The sequence below is a fragment of the Buteo buteo genome, chromosome 12 (genome assembly GCF_964188355.1).
Source record: "Buteo buteo chromosome 12, bButBut1.hap1.1, whole genome shotgun sequence".
In the NCBI taxonomy this organism is placed as follows: Eukaryota; Metazoa; Chordata; class Aves; order Accipitriformes; family Accipitridae; genus Buteo; species Buteo buteo.
Genome location: NC_134182.1, coordinates 18,983,888 through 19,003,717, shown reverse-complemented (window position 1 = coordinate 19,003,717; position 19,830 = coordinate 18,983,888). Strand labels below are relative to the sequence as shown.

At 47.8% G+C, this 19,830-nt stretch overlaps 1 protein-coding gene across 8 annotated transcripts in view; it reads right to left on the bottom strand.

Moving 5' to 3' along the window:
• The window catches only part of LOC142037999 (uncharacterized), a 71,103-nt gene that overhangs the window by 7,606 nt on the left and 43,667 nt on the right, over window positions 1–19,830 (bottom strand). For 2 of the 8 annotated variants that reach the window (XM_075042899.1, XM_075042897.1), the window contains one exon: window positions 2,419–4,846. The exons of 1 other annotated variant lie outside the window; for it this stretch is intronic. Coding sequence is in view for 3 of the 7 variants with exons in the window: in XM_075042897.1 (XP_074898998.1) it covers window positions 4,718–4,846 (129 nt within the window). In the remaining 4 variants the exon portion in view is untranslated. Of the gene's footprint in view, window positions 1–2,418; window positions 4,847–17,616; window positions 17,671–19,830 lie in introns of those variants that run through there. 5 more of the 8 variants (XM_075042896.1, XM_075042895.1, XR_012652491.1 and 2 more) reach the window with 5 other exon arrangements.

Genomic DNA, 19,830 nt, shown 5'->3' with positions numbered 1-19,830 from the left:
AAAATACCTGCACGTCTCCAAGCGAGATTAGTTCAGAGCAGAGAAAGATCTCAGCTTAGAAGTTACAGGCTCCCCCAGTGAGCCACGACCCAAACCTTGTGGGAGGACTAACTCTGGAGCAGGGAGATCCAGCAAAGCAGAGGTCCTGAGGGACCTATGCCAAGCTGACCATGCTTGCAGAGTGCTTCACTTGCACCCCAGCCAGCACTCCTGCCTGCTCCAGCAGTGGATGGAGTGTTTGTACAGGGTGTTTTGGAAGATACAGAGGTAAACAGCCCCACGCTGATGTATGCCAGAGGCAGCAATAGGGCACAGCAGCTACAGCAAGGAACTGCCTTCAGAAGACCACGGCTCAGCTCTCATTTCTCTGATTTCTGCTGATGGCTTCCACAGCGGTCTTTGGCAAACCCTTCCCCCATGCCAGGGTCTGGTATCCAAATGAGGCCAAAGTCTTTAGCTTCCTTTGTCCGCTACACTGGTAACTACAGCTGAAAAGTACCCTGTAAGATCTTTGTGAATACCACTAACCTGCTTTCTTTTAGCTTCAGAGCTGTCTATCAAGGCTTATCATCATGTTTTACCACAAAACCTTCTGTTTTGTTGTCCTGGTTTCAGCTGGGATAGAATTAACTGTCTTCCTAGTAGCTGGTACAGTGCTATGTTTTGAGTTCAGTATGTGAAGAATGCTGATAACACTGATGTTTTCAGTTGTTGCTCAGTAGTGTTTAGACTATAGTCAAGGATTTTTCAGCTTCTCATGCCCAGCCAGGGCACCTGACCCAAACTGGCCAACAGTGTATTCCATACCATGTGACGTCCCATCTAGTTTAGGAACTGGGAAGTGGGGGGCAGGGATTCGCCGCTCGGGGACTGGCTGGGTGTCGGTCGGCGGGTGGTGAGCAATTGCCCTGCGCATCATTTGTACATTTCAATCCTTTTATTACTACTGCTGTCATTTTGTTAGTGTTATCATTATCATTATTAGTTTCTTCTTTTCTGTTCTATTAAACCATTCTTATCTCAACCCAGGAGTTTTACTTCTTTTCCTGATTTTCTCCCCCATCCCACTGGGTGGGGGGGGAGTGAGTGAGCGGCTGCGTGGTGCTTAGTTGCTGGCTGGGGTTAAACCACGACATTTGTCATTAACTCAGAAGCCCAACTTGCAGGGAGAGATGAGGGGTGGGCAGGATTGAACTTAACCCAAACACATGCTGGGGCTCAGACTACAGCCCTGGGGGCAGCAGAAGCAGCTCTACACCCCAGCTCACCCTGGCCAGTTAGCTGTCTGCACACTGCAAAGCTTTATGCCAGCTTTCTGCTGTTCGCCTGCTGTACTCTGGCTTTGGCACAATCTGTGTCCGTACCTACAGCCTGGCTGGTACGAGGTCAACACATCCCTCTCTATGCATTTATACACTTATAAACAAGCTTGCACTAGCAGAAGCCTATAGATGATCAGGGTTTGTGGAGCCATAGCGCTCACCATTTTTGAACAGCATCTAGGGCCCCAAAAGTGGGTGCACTGAGCAATCAGGCTGTTTTGGAAGAAACATCACAGAGAAAGGTGATTCTGTACGGGAGGTATGAGAGCAAAGGACTTGGGGGAGCCAGCAAGTCCACCTTACAACCATTGGAAAAGGGGCCAGGGCCAATTAACAATGAGCTGCAACTGACAGAGAGGGGAGGATTTCAAGATAAAAGAGATGGCAGAAAGCCTAGAGGAGATCGAAGCTTGGAGGGAAGAGCAGAAAAGGCCTCCTGGGAATGAGTCTAAGTAGGACTGCTAAGGGAATTTAAGCTAGTATCTCTCAGGGGGCCTTGGAAAAGGGGACATAGGTAATAGTCTTGTGAGATACTGGTTAAGATACAGCTAGGAGTGTGGGGGAGAGACAGCAAGGGGTGGGGAATGCCTATTACAAGTGCCTGAGATGGAGTTTTTAAGATCCAGAGGAAGGGGTGAGCTAGAGTTATGCTCTGGCTGTAAGCAAAAGGGCTGATGAGAATCTTGGGATAGAGATGTAAGATGTACTGAGGCTAAAATTGTAAGCCAAAGACCAGCTGTATGGTCACCCAGAGCCAGCTTGCATTTAACCCCCAAGCAATAGGCAGGTTACTCAAAAGCCAAAGCACCTTCTTGGTGAGGGAAGGACCAGTGAGGGTCAATATACCGTATCAGGGCTAGCCTCAAAGGGAGCAGCTGCACACAGAGCTCCTCTTATATGCAAAGAGCCTGGCATTCATTTTAGAAAAGCTCTTGCTAGTTTGTTTTCAAAGCCATTCTCTTGCAGACATGGCCTGGGATTTGGGAGCACTTGGGAGTAGCAGTGCTGTGTCATAGCTCGCTCTAATCCATTCCCTCCTATATCTCTGCCCACAAACACCCAGAAGATGGCAAATGCATGAGACCCACCAGAGGTGTGAATATAGCAGCTGTTACACTTTATTTTGTTGTTTTTATTTTTCCTTCTGATTAAAAAAGACAGAGAGAAGTTACAAAAGTACTAAAAGGCAATGATATCTGCAGGACATCCCTGTTCCCCGCTCCCACCCAGGGGAAGGCAGGCTGTCGCACCCACAGGCTGGAAGAAACACGTCTCTGGGGCTAAGCACCTCAGCAGCTCTCACTGAGCAAAGCCTGAGGGCGCAGGGCCACGCCAGGGCTGCTGCCCCAGCCATCTGCACAGGGAATGTGCCTCTTCAGACACGTACCAGGCTATGGCTGTTCCTTCTCCTGAGCACAGGGATTTGGCCCAAAGGGGCAATGCTTCCTGTCCTGCACTGGTCAGCTTGATCTGGCAACAGTTAAAAAGTGGAGGTATGCCATCAAAACAAGAGAAGCAGAGTCTCTACAGGAGCAGGAAGAATCAGCAGAGGAATCAGCCTCTGTTGGAAGAAGGGACTTCTTGCAGGGAATCACGATGCTCTGCCAGAGGTACCTCACCAGCAAACACAAGTGAGCCCTTGGAGGTGTGCTGGTGCAGGGGGTGGCCCAGATGCGACAGTCTGGAGCTGAAAAGCAGGCAGAGCTGGGGCTGCATCAGGACAGATGTCCCCTCACTGCCTTGCCCAGCTTCTCTGCCTGCCTGAGAGGCAGCTGGGAAGGGAGGAGGGTAGGGGCAGGGGATTCAGGTCCCCAGGCCTATGCAGCCTTTGAGCTTTCCCCAAGGATCTCAATGAAGGGCCCAGAAAGCACCAGTGAATGCTGGTTCACTGTGTGGCCTCCTACTGGCAGCTGGACTGACCACCGGTCTCATTGAAAGAATGACATCAAAGAACCCCACACTGGAGATTTAAAAGCAAAAATTATTTTATATTACTCACAGTTGCTCCTCTTGATCCAGACAAGAAGTGAACTACTCATTCCCCCTTGCACTCAGCCAGATACAGGCTCAAGGTAGGGAACACCTAGACAAAGTGGTTACTCTCTCCACCAGGTGCAGCAAGAGGAAATGCCTTGTTCCTCTGCCTCACCAAGAGAAGTAAAAGCTTGTTCTATTAGCCATTGCCTTGTGGCACAAAACATGTACACGCCTGAAGGCCAGTTCCCAGTGAAACTCCAGTGGTAGCATGGTCCTAACTGCCTTAGGACTGTCTATGGAGAAATGTCCCACAGCTTCACCCAAACTCCCCTCCTGTTTTTTCCACCAACAGGTGGCCACAAAACAGAGACCTCTTTCTCCCACTCCACGCTACATCTGGGAATACTTGTTCCACTGATACAAGAAGAGTCTACTTGAATTTAATAGCCAGCATAACAGGGGAGTGGAAAGCTTGCTGGAGACATTAGATTTGGCTGAGTTTGATGATACCAGTTACCTTCAGCATCATGTTAGGGCAGCAGGGTATTTGGAAAACGCTATGGGGAAGTGCTGCATATCCCAGAACACAGACAGCCTCAGCAGAGAGGAGACCCAAGAGCACACGGCCACCCCCAAGTTCTTCTCTCTGATGATGCTGAGGACTGAGGGTGGGCACCGTGTTTTCTTGGATAGCTGAATACAGACCTTCCATTCTAGAATTTCATTCTAACCCTTGATCTACAAGTGGGAGGCTCATGCCTCCCATTTTAATCCCATTTTAGACAATACCACTGAGTTGCCAGCAGATCAGGTGGAACACACAGAGAGATGTGCCAGTTACTCCCTCCCACCTCCCTCTCCTAGGGTCTTCCACTTAAGACACCTTGAAGTGAATGCAATTATAACAATCTCAGAGAAGGATCTTCTTGCTTTTCAGGCAATCCTGTATAGCCTCTGTCTCCAACCCTGAGCTCACTTCTGACTGGGAGAAGGGTCAGGTCTATAGCAAAGCACTGTAGACTCAGGTACTCTTGGGAAACTGACTGGACTTGGTTTCACACCCTGATCACTCACCCCTGCTGCCACGTAGGCCATACTAGCCCCTGAACCCCTCAGGTATCTTCAACTACCACCATCCCCATGTTTGACACTGCCTTGGTGGCTGCCCTTGCAGTTTGTGGACCTGACTGGTTTGTTTTGCCCTGAAAGACAAAAAACTCTCCCTTTGCCACTATTCAGATATGGCAATGGTATGAAAGCAGTTACTGCTGCAAAGTCAATGCCGCCAGAGAGGCTCTATTGCAAAGATCTGTCATTGTCTCCTTCTCCCTCCCATCCCCTTGGGTATCACCACCTCCCCTCCTCCCTGCCAGGCAGGTGGTTGGTCGATAGTTCCTGAGGTTTTTGGAGAAACTCCTTCAGTAGGCACATGACGATTCTTCCACTGGAGCTATTGGGCTCAGCGGCTTCAAGGTGCTGAGGGAACGGAAGGCAAAGGTGGATGGATCATACACAAAGTGGGGTGGTGGGCGGCCTCCGTTAATGCTCTGCATGGGAATAAAAAGAGGGACAAAGTCAGTGCTCATATAAGCTGCAAACAGTGACGTCTTGCCTCAAGTGCTTTGTCACATCCCTCTCTGGTACAATTACACCTACTTGAGTGGGTGGTCATGCTTGTACTTGCAGCAAATAGCACTAACATAAGCAGTGAAGCACTTTGCTTCACATGGAGGTATCGCATGGAAAAGCTAAATTCAGATTCACTTGGTCTTGGAGGAGGATCTACTATACTTTTAGAGCAGGGAGATAAACCAAGTCATCTCTGAAGGCTCATTCTTCAATCCTATTTTTCAACAACTCTCCAGTAAGGATTTACAAATCACCCTTTCTTCATCGATAAATTCCCAGGCACACTGAAACTCTCCAGAATTTTGGCTCCAGCCTCCACAGTTCAATGAGGAATGGCTGAGAGATGCTCAGAAGAAAAGATCCCACCTGAAGGCCTTACAGCCTGGTTTGTACCATGGCCACCAAAGACCATCCTCTCCCCTTTTGCTCCCAATGTTCAGAGCATGGTCAGAGCAGATCCAGAGTAAGGAGGCAAGAAATACGTGTGCACTTCCTGCACTGCATGACAGGATAGAAATGCTGTCCCCCACTAGGCTGTGCTGGGACCTGTGGATCCCTGAGGAATTATGGTGCCAAAGAAGTGATTCTACTCTGTTAAATAGGAAGTGGTTTTGTTTTACTTCTCAGGAACTTTGTTTTGTTTCTTTCCTTATGCAAGCAGAAGCACCAATGGGGCAGCTGCTTCACACTCTTTGGCCAGGAGAGGAGGTCTCACAGCTCTATAGGCCAGCAGAGTATTTAATCATGATCCTGCAGAATTCATTCCCTAGGGATAGGTGTGAGCTACTGAAATCCACACGCTGGGAAGTTCAGCAGCTCAGAAACTTGTGCAAATGTCCCCTACCCTCATCTCACTCCCGTCACTGCTGGGAAGGGCTTTACCACTGTTTTCATGAAGGTTAGAAAAAACCTAGTGAGAGGAGATCTGGCCTGGGCGCTGGTGTTACATGCCTCCCTGCTGCCTCTTCTAGGCCTTTTCTAGCAAGACCCATGGTTTCCCTTGCTCAGTCTGCACTAAAGGACTGTTCCTCAAAGAATTAGGCTTTTTAGTAACAGTTACCAACTCTGCTGTCTCCTCTAAGACAGTGGTTCATTTTGGCACTTCAAAGTCAGGTCTATCAGACAGCTGCAAGCACATACCAGCATGGCAAGGTGATGTTCTGATGCCACCTGCCTCTATCCTGGCTGGATTTTAACTTGTCATCACAGGACAAGCACATGCAACTTTTCCCAGAAAGCTGCTCAAATGGTCAGGCCTACCCAAACAGTCATACCAAATTAGAGAGTGCTAAACGGAAGTGTCCAAGCCAGGCCCCAGGTGCTGCAGTCACTGCAGGAGGATCTGGAAGCTTCTGCCTCCAAGATCTTTGTCACAGTTCAGCCCCATGCTGCAGCCTTCATGTCAGAAAGGGCCTGTTTAAAAACCAGTGTGGGCAGCATGTTCCTGCCTAGTTGGTACCTCCTCTGCAAATTAAGATGGGCACTTGAGAATGTAAAATGGCAACATGCTGCTTGGCATAGCTGTGCCTGGAGTTTCAGCCAGCAAATCATGCCCTGCTACATCCCCCTGACACCTTAGCCGGCAGCATAAGAAACAAGAGAGGCAGATTTAAGGACCTTTTCTCAATAGCCACCTGCTGTGGGGTTATATATGGTGTGTACTCTGGCAAGCCTCAGAGCTGGAGAGTAACATAGCAACCCCTATTCAAAGCTAAGGGGCAGAATAAATCAGCACATTTGTCCTTCTCCAGAGCAGAGAAGGTCCCCTGCCAGTGCCAAGAAGGAATGGGAACAAAGAACCTGGCAGTCCCCTCCATTTTGAAATGGCAGACAGGATTAGGGAAGGCAGCTGAATCAGTTCATTTCTGGCAGATGGCAGATGGAGAAGAGGCTGGGGAAAGACAGGTCCAGAGGACAGATGAAAGTCGTCCACAGGACTCACCAGGCTTTAGGTGGGAAGTGGCCCTGGGGTTTTTCTTTGGGCCTTCTTCTGGGGCCAATGTGTTGGGTAGAAAGCCCTCCCAGGGCACCATGAGGGAGATGGGTACAGAACAAGGGTTGAGGTAAAGGACAAAGATGTGAGAAGACACAGGAGGATGCAGAGATTCATGGGTGGTTGGGCAGCTGCAAGTAAGGCTCAAACTGCACCCAATTCTGCTTCTTCATCAATGGCACCTCTCAAGCGGGCACAAAACAATGGCTGGCTTTTAACAGCACAGTCACCACAACAGCAGGCAAGGGCAAGGGCCTGTTGTCCAAATGTAGGCTGTAACAGGAGAGGCAGTAATGCAACTGCCCTCATTCATGGGAACACCCTGACCAATCTGCAAGCATTTGTAACTCTGAGCAGCATGGGTCTGTCTTGCACCATGACTGACAGGACAGCACCTCTGCTAGGGACCTTGCTGGAGAAAAGAAAGCACTGGCACTAAATCACTCCAGTCTCTTCTTGCAGAAGAGCATGTTTTCTTTGGAGCTTGTATCCTGCTCTAGGAATGACCAGGCCTGATCTGGCTTAGTCCACGACACCATTTGGGATCACAGCATGTGGTGGTTTGGCTCTGATGAGTAGCACAAGACAAAGCTCTGTAGATGTATTCCCAGAAAGAAGATGGGTAGGGCTGGCTGCCAGAGAGGGGAACACACTCCTCCCACCCCACTGCTTGGGCCAGCTGCCTCTCTGTAGTCTGGGCAAGTGCCCCAGCCAGTCTGCCCTTTCCTTTGGGTGCCCAGCACTAGCCTATGATGCCTGGTACATTGCTTTGACTAAGGAAGGCTGTTAGAGTTGCTGCTGCAGCAGGCCCCCAGGGAGCTTGCCACAAACCTGCTTGACAGGCCCTGCTGAGCAACCCCAGGCCAGCTCCTGCAGAGGCTCCTCAGAGCACAAACACTCCACGCTTGACATTAAAGGCCAGCGTGTTCACTCTAATGGCATTCGGGCAGCTGCGTAACTTGCACAAAATAGAGCCCTGTGCTAATGGCAATCATTAACCAGAGCCCTCAATTTGTTAATATATTTACACAGCTGGAGAATGGCCTGAGATATAAGCACCCAGCTGCAGGCAGGAGGGCGCACATGCTCGGATGCACACTCTGTCACACACCCGTGCTCACTTGCACACGCTCACCTGCTCTCAGATGCCTCAGGTTCTCCCCAGTACACATGCACTTCCCTGGACACTTGTCCACATCCCTCCAAGCACACACAGACCTCCTCCTAACTTGGAAATTACAAGGAAAGCTGTCCCTGCTCATACAAATCTTGTCCACTCACATCATAACTCAAGCCAAGCAGGGCCTGAACTCCACCAGCATCCAGGGGACAGTCCAAGGGAGCACAGCTCATCACTTGCTCATGCAACTATCCAAAGCAGAAGTTTCAGCACCTGCTGACACCCACGCTGCCTCATTGCATGCCTCATTTGAGTTAGATGAGCTCCTAAGGGAGCTAGCTTGTTTTACATACATTTCAAGCAACTCTGCACAGACCACCTCAGTCACACACACTTGTCAGCATGCACCCAGACACTCCTTCCCTCATATATGCACACCTACATATACACTCTTGTAAACCTGTACTGTAGTCACCAATTGCATTATCACCATTAAATACAGGTGGTAAATAAGCAACCAGGCTTGAAACATATCTGAAGAACACCTAAAGATGGTACAGATAGCGACTGGATGCAGATGCCTCAAAGATGACCAGTCAGATTAAACACCACAAAAGAAACACAGAATTTCAATCATATTAGCAGCCCTCAGAAAACAGAGAAACGGGCAACTGCTCCATAAATCCATCTGTAACTTAATTATACATTTCAGCAAGGAAAAAGTACATAGGAAGAAGATAAACAGGTAAAGGATAAATCTACCAATACAAAGCCACATTCCTCCTAGAAACCCATCCCTTACCCTTATGAAGTCTTGGAAAATATCCCAAATGCAGATTGTGAAATAACTTAATTTTGGACTCATGATTCCACAGAAGTATGGTTCTCTTCTTCAGACAAAGCAAAAGCAAGCACAACTCCAAGCATGCTTTCAGCTGTGAGAGTAACAATCCCCACAGGAGGGGGGAAATGAAGTTACCTAACACAACAATGTCTTAGAAGGGAGTGGTGTGCTAGGGGTGATATGAAACTAAGTCCTGTTTAATAATCTTCCGTTCTCTTTCATAAGAGCTCTAGTATCCTGGCAGGATTGAAAATCGGATCAGCTTGTGCAGTCTGACAACCCATCGCCTACTCAGGGCCAATCCAGCACAGGAGTCCCTTTTTTCCTATCCTTGGGCCCTGGCGGTTGGGAAATGCTGCTGAGCTCCGTTTAAATGATGCTGCCTTCCAGTGCTGGATACCTCTCAGAGGTGGGTGAACAATCCCTTTGCAGTCTGTAGACTCACTTGTTAAAAGTCCTTTGGGATGAAAGGCACCATGTAATTGCAAGTTGTAAAGGCGCATCTGATTCCCACCACCACCCTGTGCAGAAAGGAATAAATTCCCAGACGAGCCTTGGCAAAGACAGATGCCTGCCTGCAACGCTGCCTGTGTGTGAGACAGTCGCCTTGCCCAGGAATGGACAGAGCCAGAAGTAGTACCAATATTCAGGCAAGGCACAGAGAAAGTAAAGGCTGTCAGACTCCACAGTGGAGCACTCACAGGTAGACTGCTTTTAATTCCACTTTGTTCTCCTTCCTCTCACCCCTGCCAGGTGGTTAGACAAGAAACTGCTGACACTTCAACTATGATGTGTGAAACCATCAGCTGAGAGCAAGGGAAGGGCACCCTCATACCTGCTGCTAGCTATGTCTAATTCCAGACACAGTCCTAACCAAGCCACTTCCCCGACATGTGTGCCTCAGTTTCTCCTGTGCATAATATGTACACCGCAGTCAGGCAGCCAGGATGAACTAATTAATACCTAGGTGTTGCGACCTTCTGGTGAGATGTGATTTCCTTTCAATTACTCACTTCAGGCAGTTTTCAAGAAACAGTCACTGACAAGTAGGACCAGCTCCTCCAGCAGCAATTCACATTTAACTGCTTCTTCATTAATTCCAACAGGGCCTCTGACAATTTATTCCAGTCACAGACCTGGAGCAGCTCAAAGAATAACTTTTCAAAGGCAAACCCGTTCCCTCCTGAAAGTCTCTCCACCCCTAGGTTCATATGCAGTTTAATTTCAGGGGATAGCTAAAAGATAGACCATGACAGAACTTCATTTTAAGACTACTCTTCTCCCTTCTCTTCCAAGAAAAGGAAAGGTCAAATCCAAACACTGTTCTGACAAGGAAAGCAGAACTTTGCAGTTAGCACTCTTTTCCTGTGTACTCCATTACCCTTCCATAAAATGCTGAAAGGCCTGTCCTCCTCCACCAACGTAAGGCTGCCTAACACCTACTTCCTTGTACACAACCACACTGCAAAGAGCAGTTCCAACAGTTTACAAACACATCACTCTTCCTCTTTGAAAGGAAAAAAAAAATTAAAAAAAAATCTATCAATCATTTGCAAATGTGTGCACAGGCTTGTCAAATAAATGGCAACTATCAGACTTAGAGAGGTACCACCAGACAGACAACACTGAAATTTTTTGGAAGGTACTTCAAAGGCCCTAGCAGATGCTTGCTGGTCACTTGCCCAAAAGCAGAAATAGGCCAGTTTCAGCTATGGGTCCTTGCTGGCACCAGCATGATAAGCCTTTCTTCTCCTCTCTCTCACACAACTTTGAGATGTGCCTTTGAGAAAGCCAACTGCAAGCTTTGATTTTGCCTGCCTGACAATCTGAAGGAAGGAAGCTGCATGATGAAAAGGGACAGATGGGTCATTCAGAGGGGCAGGTTCTCAGTGCTCCCTGGCCAACTTGGGGAACTCACTGCTCCAGGGTCCCAGTGAAGATCATGCTCTGAAGGCCACACAAATCTCTTAAGAACAAGTGAATGAACCCACATCCCCCTACTAGTGAGCTGTGGCTTGTCCCCACTTTCTCTCCTGATACAAAATGGCCTGTGCTTCCCTGCACACACCTGCAGTAGTTCCTGCACACACCACAGGGTCTGCATGTGCCTGAGCAGGAGGAGGAGCAGGCATGAGAGGAGCTTCAAGAAAGCACGGGCAACGCACGATCTGTCCCTAAATCTCTCAACTACATCCGAGTAGAGTCCTTAGCAGTTTTGGTATGTACACAAGTGACACTACCTTGTCCTCTCCTTCCTTCCCACCTTCCCCTTTCTAGCCCTCCCTGTGTGGCAGGAGCATCCTCCCTCCAGAGGGATCACAGTGGTTGCCCTCGCAGTCCTTCTCCCTTTGGGCCAGGAACCCCAGGTATCATGCTTCTCACAGAGCCTGCACGCGGTACGTACTTGGGCATGTGTAGCTTCCAGTTTGCATGAGGCCAGGGCAACCCAATTGCCTCTGGCCAGGCAGGCTGGCACAGAGCAGCACGCCGCTTTCAACTTAAAGGGAACCCAAATTAAAACTGCAAAGCGAGTATTAATTACCCTGGCATGAGCAGGCTGTGAACACATGCTGACATAGTGCGCTTGCCTCTGGACAAACTGCCCCAGCCTTGGAAGCCAAGCACAGGAGGTGTGTGGGAAAAGAGGATAACAGCTCTGGGGACTGGGAGAGGGAACAGGTGCCAGGTTCCCACAGCCCCATGAACAAAAGGGAGCAGGGAGCAACTGCAGTGGGCTGGGATGCAGTGGTAAAAGACATGCCTGATCTGCTACCTTGGACTTGAAGTTCTGCCAGAAAACAGTGGCAGAGCTGCTGTGACCCTCTGCCATCCCCTACCCCTCTCTCTCTCTGCTGCATTACCAAGGTGAGACCCAAAAGTCACCAAATCTGCCCCCCTCTGTGAAACATGCCTTGCCACTTCCCAGCCCCTTGAACCACAGTGCCACTAGCCATAGCCACCACTGACACAAAGGGCGGATGTCCCAGGAGCAGCCAGTCACTGGGCTGCACCTCAGTCCTAATCTCCTTTTTATCCCTCCCCACCCTCCCATTCTTAAACCAGACCCACAACCCACATCAGACCACAGGCAAGGACAGCACTGAAACTAGGATGTCAGTCTCCTGACTCGGTTCTGTCTGGATTACAGAGTTCTTAGTTATTCCACAATGTCTATTCTGCAAGCACTTACATGACTTAACAGATGCAAGGGTATACATGGAAGGAATTTATGAAAAGCACACAGCAAGAAAAAGTCTTCTTTAAGGAAGCAGAAAAGAGACATGACAGTCCCTCTTCTGGCTGCTTATGGACAGGCTGAAGGCTGGTTAGCCTTTGCCATGAAATCCAATAAAAGCAATGCTAAATAAAACAATGTCTGGAGCCAGATGTTTGGGACAGTTTTTAACAGAGGCATTCCCACCTTGGCTACACCAGGGAAACTCTGGACAAAGTCTTTTGTCAGTAATTATTCAGACCAAGGGCTGGGGTTCTCCAGGACCAGCTATCACTGCACAGAGACCTTCAGCAGGCAGCTCAGTGGCTGAGTTGGGAGGAGCACAGGGGTGAGCTGGTTTCCCCCATAAGCAATGGATATTCATGCTCTCACTTTGCAGAGGACCTTCTCCATTTTGCTCAGCAGAGGTGTACCCATCAACAGGAGACAAGAGCCAGCCTAGGGAACTGGAGTGCTAAAATCTCCATGAAGGGCCTCTGCCCAGCAAGTAACCCAAGGATGCAACTAGCCAGGGAGATGAGTCTCTCTTGTTGCTTCTAAAGGGCAGGTTCAGGCAGTCACATACAAAAGACAACCAGGAGGGTTTGACAAACTGTTAGCAAGCTGCAGTTTGGGATCTTTGCTGCCTAAGATGTCAGAGCTGTTTAGACCGCATGATATGGTATGAATAAGGACACAACTCAAGGAATGTGGTTTGAAGATCAAAGCCCAGACTTCAGTTCTCCTCACACTGTCTCTTTTCAGGCAAGTCACATTTTTTGCTGGTTTCTCAGTTTAACTCACTCTGAAGTTGCAATGATGACGTTCATCCGCCTCTGGGATGCTACATTTAGCAATGTTTGGAAAGCACCTTGGGAGCCTGCAATGTAAGGGGCAACATATATCTGTGTGTATATATATGTATGTATGTATATACACACAAAGAGTCTTCTGATTTTTTTTTTTAGAAATCTTTACTTTGTGCTGTGCAGCCAGAACCAGAGGTTTGCACCTTTGTCACCTAGTATGCCTTTCATTTGCGAATAGCTCAGGCATCTGCCAAGAAGGCTCAGGCCAGCATATCTCCTGCTCAGCTCCAAGCTGAAAAGATCCTTTGTTTTAGGAGAAGAAAACCCAGCGTATTTCTGCAGTGGCCTTTTAGGATGCAGACACAAGAGATAAGAGATAGGGAAGTCATTCCAGGGATCTGGCCCCTGTCCAAGCAGAGGACATTCTCAACATTGATAAGATCAAGGCAAGAACACAAGAGGTTTATGTTCTGATTTTAAATTCTTATTTTATTTTCACATAGCAGAAAACATCTCTCTGATCAGCCAGGTTATCAGATTGGCCTTGAAATCCTTATTCCCTCTCTGCCTGCCCCAACAAGAGCTCTGAAGATACCCAGGGGCTTGCCAGTTGCATCTTCTACCCACCTACTGCTGCTGAGATAAGCCTACCTCCACCAATCCCATTCAAATACTGCATGTTGGAGTTTGTGAAGGAAGAACAAGAATAGGACTAAATGACAGACCTGTAACCTTCATCCCAGGAGGGCCTGGAGAACTGAAGACTTGTGGTATTATAGAAAGACTCTGGAAGATGGGTCTGCATTCAGAGCTGGCTACAGCTGACCAAGCCTGGTCCAGGGTGGAGAGAGTTACACCCTGCAAGCATATGCACATACAGTCATCCTCTTTCCAGTGCTAAGGAAGTGTCTCCACACGACAACCAAGTGCACCACACAAACATGCTCTGGATGCTAAAATGCCCATGCACGTGTGTGCAGCCCCTCTCACCGCACCTTGCTTCCAGTTAGACATTACACTGGCTGACACTTTGGGGCACCAGTGACAAGATCTGCACAGACACATTGCCCACCTCACTGTGCAACGCCCATGCAGGCCCATGTCTACCCCCCTATCTTGCACTGACATATGCTATGCTACATGTATCTATTAGGCACAAATCCATACTTCATACACAGGCTGTCACCTCCAATTTATCTCTGCTCACCTGCCTGCAGGGTCTGATTCTCCTGTTCCATTACCCTTTACTGGAGGGGTGGACAGAAGGGAGTTTTTTTTTTTTAATATTATTTTATCTTCACTGTAAGCCCTAACCTCTCACAGCCGCTATTCCTGAAAACACTTCAAAACACGACTGAACTGCTGCACATTTGAGAAGTTTATTAATCTCTCTGCCTTAATCTATCTAGGTTCTTAGACTTGTCACATCACTGTCCCATCATCCTGCTTAAGAAGAACTGCTGAGCAAGTGGAAAGGTTGTAGCCTAACACTGCCTGAGTTGACCCATGGAAAGCTGAAGTACAGGGAACAGCAACAAGGTGGCACCTCAGTGTCAAAACAGCATGTAGAGGAGCAAAACCCAGCCTAAGTCACCTGCTTGAGAAAGACTCCCAAGGACCATGAACATTTCCAAGGAGTGAAACTGTGTTTCAGTGCCAGACGGCAAAGACACTGCCCTTCTACCTCACCTTTCCATGGGAGGCTCTTCCAGCAGAAGAGGGAGGAAGTGCATAGTTGGGATGACGCATGAGAGAATCACCTTGACATCCTGACACGCCAGCAAAGCCCCAAGTTGGCAAGGCAACCAAAATATCAGTCAGAAGGGTATTTTTAAAAGTACGTATTAGCTCACAACCACATGAGACTTTGCCCTCAGCAAGAACAGTATGAAAAAGCTTCACTGATGTTACTAGCAGGTAACTGTCATCATCTGCCTCACACAAGAGGGAATAAGCATAATCCTTTCTCCTTGAAGCTATTCAGCAGCAGGAGAAATGGGGGGAGAAATCAGGGCTCCTTGCTTCAAATCCCCAGCATAAACCATCAGGTAGCCTGACTGCTCCCCAGATGAGTTCACTCACTGCATCTCCACCCAGTTGTACGCTGTCTGGATGTCACTGCCCACCTCAGTTCAGAAAGAAACTGCATGCTCTTTACCTATGCTGAAACAGGAGCACTTGTGCACCAGGGCTTCTCAGGGCTACAGTGACACAAGCAAACTGGTTCACACGGTGATGTTTCCTGTTCAGACACACAGACAGTTGCCTGGTTCCTCCTCTAACACCTCATCAACCCATTTGCTGAGAGTCTTCATTTCTTCCACCCTCATCACAATGGCAAAGTCCCAAAACCAAACCTGTGTCACCAGACCCTCAGCAACAGAGAACCAAGCCTCTCACTTTGCCTCCTGCTATCATCCTTTGCAAAAGGCCATATTCAGTAGGGCCTCAGAATAGCCTTCCCAAGTGAACTAAGGTCCCTGGTGTGCTCTGACTCTATTACAGAGTGCTGGCCAACAGCCAGAAATCACAGAATGGTTGAGGTTGGCATGCACCTCTAGAGATAGCCTAGTTCAACCCCTCTCCTCAGAGCAGGGTCAGCAAGAGCATGCTCTGAATATCTCCATTGACAGAGACTCCACAGTTTCTCTGGACAACCTTAATTTCCTGCGTTTCAACTTGTGCCCATTACCTCTTGTCCTGCTGCTGAGCAACACTGAGAAGGAACCCTGTGCCAAGCATGTCTTACTGGCTGGATTGAGGTTTCCCTTTATATGATGAGAGCACAGCATCATCTTTCAGAAGTACCGACCTCTCTCAGCTGCTTCCAGAGCTGAGGCACCTCAGCAAGGTATTCTGCAAGGGACCTGCTGCCTCCTTTCTAAGCTAGGTACACAAAAGTGGGCACTTAAAATCATTTGAAAAATGGAAGCAAAAATGCTCCTTTACCTAACAGCTCTGCCACCACGACAGACCAACAAGAGACTGAAGTATTGTATGTTTTTGTCATGGAAACCACATGAGCACCTCAGGTAGAGAGGCACTGTCCCAGCTCAGCAAGGTTGGCCAAAGAAGCGTGGATTCTGTGCCATCTGTTAGAAGGGTTTGCTCTCAGTTTCTGCTGTTTATTTTAGTGCAAGCTGACATGGACTTCGTAGGGAGTGAAGGGATAATTCTGCCTCATGTTCTCCAGGGGCACAAGAGTAAGCTGCAATAATGAGCTCAAGGTGTCAGAGGAAACCACCCCACTGAGGCATTGCCGAAACCCCAGGGACTGGGGGACTGCCACCACACAGCACTGGAAATAGCTGCAGTCCAGTGACACCCAGAAAAAACAGTAAAAGCACATGGGGCAGGGATAAAGGAAGGTAATACACAAGTTGTGCTAAAACACTGCAGCAGGATTAGACTGTCGGTAGGTCTGAAGGACAGGCACAGTCTGGGGAAAGCTCACAGGGCACTGAAGATGACAGCTCTACTGAAAACAATCCAGGCTGGAGCACAAGAGAATACATAACAGATCAGGATTAATTGTGCGATCAGAAGCATCTGGCCATTTTGAGGCTGCTGGAAGACAGGACTGAAGCGCCCTGGCAGAAGGCATATAAGGAGTTGGAGGAATACCATCCAGAACTGCACAAGACTCCAGCCAGCCCCACCTGCTCCTCTTCCTCTCAAATACCATATTCACCCACAAAGCAGTGATGGGCAGGGGCACGCAACAGCATGCCCATGAACAGCAGCACTTCTGGATACACAAAGGTATCAGTCCCATTTCCTGCTAGGCAAGGTGTAAATCCTGAAGGATCCTGGTCTGCTATTCATCCCTCTTGCAAGGTTATAATTACTGCAGTGGAAGTAGCAGTTTTATCACAAAGGCTATCCGTTTTCTTCACCCTAACCTGTTTTTGCCTGTGTATCACAAACATGTGGAGGATCGTATGGGGCTTAGTGGACCAAGGCACATGTTTTGGCTGCAATGTGCAAGGTCACACACACATCTCCCACAGCACCATGCAGCACTGACCGAAAGAAAGCCAAGGTATCCACAAAGGAGACAGGGGTTGGCTGGAGAGTCAGGGGATGGGGTACTAGAGACAAAGACTCAGAGGTGCAGGCAGCACAAACTACAAGCAGGAAAGTTCAGCAAACCTAGCCCTGCTAGGCATGTGTGTGGTCAAGAACAGGAGATGCTCAAACACTGCAGCATCATCCCAGCTACAAAGCCATCCAAGCAGTCTAGCTCTCTCATCTGCCATCATCCAGTCCCACATCCCATACAGTTCTGCAGATGCCAGTGCATCATTCAGATATAATCCCTGTTCCGCAGCTATCTACCAGTACCTCTCACCCCTACTGAACACCTCAGATCAGCACTTCCCTTGGTCAAGAAGGATCCAAATGACACCCTACAGGACAGCTATGCATAACTGTATGAGCTCACAGCAGAGGATGCAGACTTCCACTCTAAGGAAGCTTTGAATGCATTGCCTCCAAAATGGAAAAGCCAATGTATCGTTAGCCTCATCAGCACCTAACCTAAATTGCAACTACAGTCTATACTCCAGACTAGCAACTTGTTATGCAGCTGATCAAGCCACAGGAAACCTCCAGAAATAATGTTCTGGGTGTAGACATTCAAAGAGAATCACCACATTTAGGTATATGTGGAAAGATGAAGGAACTGCACCAGAAAAGGGCAACTTACATGAATTTTAATAACTCTAGTCTGCACTCCACAATTCTTCTTGAGCAGCATCTTCTGAAAGAGAGTAGAATTCACGGATTAGTAGCGGTAGCATGAGGGAACAGAAAGAGGGAGGGTTTAGGGAATCTCTTTTAATCAACATTTAATTAGCAAACAAGATGGATGGATGCTTAAGTGAGATATGAAAGACTAAGAATTACCAGAGGTGGCCATCAAGTAATCAACTTTATCTGAGACTGTCTCGCCCAACCTCCACAGAGTCCTTTGGCAGTGGCTGATACACTGGGTTTCAAAAGAATGTACAAGAAATTCCACAGAGAAAGAGATGGAACAAGTGCTTAAAAGGAAGTATCTTCCAAATTTCTGTCAATTAGTGGTTAGACTTTGCCCTGAAGCAGGTGAATTTATGTTCCTTTTATGAAGAAAAAAATAGTCTAATGTAAATGTGGATGTTCCCATTATTTAACAGTTATTTTCATTATGTTTATTTATTTAGAATCAAAAAACAAGGTAAAAAAAGCACCTGCCCACTGCCCTAAATCCATTTGCCATATAGTGTAAGAGCCATTAAAGCTGTCATAACATATGAACCACACAACTTGGCAAACAGGATGTACTTAAAACAGCAATTACTTTGTGCAACTACAGAAATAAACAGGTGAGTTGCAGCTCTATTCCAGTTTTAAGGCAGTGCTTTGAAAGTTGGCAAACGAATAAAATCATTCTTTTCCTTCAAAAAATTCCCCAAAAACAACTCAAAGTAGAAGAACAAGGCTTCAAGAGAGAACAGTTTTTCTGTAAAAAATACTTCAACTACATTTTTCATAGTGAAAAACTTGGTGATGGAGGCATATCAGGAAGAAACTTCTCCATCAGCTTTTGAAAGAAATAATAGATTTTCCTAGTTCCTGACTGTTTTCTACCCCTTTCCAGTTGGAAAGCTGTGTGAAGTGTGGGGAAACTCACACACACACACGCTTTAACAAAGCAACTGAAGTGTTTTTCAGATTAAGTTCTTAACACAGAAGACCTGTAGAAAGACATCCCAGCATTTCACCAATATGGATGGTAAATAGTGAGGCCTTTCTACTTCCTCTCTCCTTTTGTTTGTAGTCTTCCTGCTTTTTTCCAGTAGAACACAAAAGCAACAGAGTAAAGGGAGCCTTGGAAACTCAAAAAGCTTACCCCCCCCAAATATACAAACAACCAGCAAAAAAACTCAGAAGAAAAAAACCCTCAAACTGAAGACAGTGTTCAGGTGAAAGTATATATTATTCTTCCAGTAGAAAGTACTGCTGGGTGGTAGGGAGAGAAGTCCCACTCCTCCATGACTTTTGTCATTCTACACCCCATGAGCACATCTTTGCAGTCCCAATCCACACAGCTGCCCCAAACTTAGGAAGGGAGTTGGAGACCCACCCACCATTTCTGTGCTCATCAGTCTCTTGGATCTAAAAACCAGCCCTCAGCACACTCACAGCCCACTTACACGCCTGGAAAAGAGACAGACACTACAGCAAGTCTTGAAACTTGTACATGGGTAGTTTGGGGCCTGAGGAAACTGCAACGCACTGTCCAAGCATGCATGGGGGAGAAGGGAGGTGCTGCAAGGATTTTGAGCTTTTTCTCTTTTTCTCTTAATCCTTTAGCAGGTGAATCGTAGTGCTTTGTTATTAATCAAAGGGCTCAACAGTAGCCATGCCTGATGCCTCTGTCCCCACATCTGACCTAGCAGCACAGGCTGCTGGGTCAGCGCAGCATCAAGGTTTCTAACCTAAAAGGACCCAACAGGTCTTTGCACAAACCAGGTAGAAGGAAACAAAGGGAACTGCTGAACTGAACTAACCCAAGCCTGTGCTATCCTACTAAACAAGTAATTCTCCAGGAATTCCTATAAAACAACACAGGGCTCCAATCCCAGTGAGGCTGCAAGGCAGTTATTGTAAGGCTGGTATTTACTGTGAGGTTACTGCCTTTCTTAAGACCCCCCACAACCACACAGTGGAAAAGACTGAGGAGGAGGAGGAGGGAGAACTTGGTGGGGCTGACAAACCCCAGGGGTGCAGGGAAGAGCAAAGTGAGGAGTTGTACGGTCTTGCAAAGTTTTGGTCTCTCCATAAGCTTTTCTTCTAGACTGGTGTGAAATGTTGGGTGGTGGGGATGAGGAAGGGTAAGCTCAAGCCACAAGCCCACTGGTGGGATAAAATGTGCAAG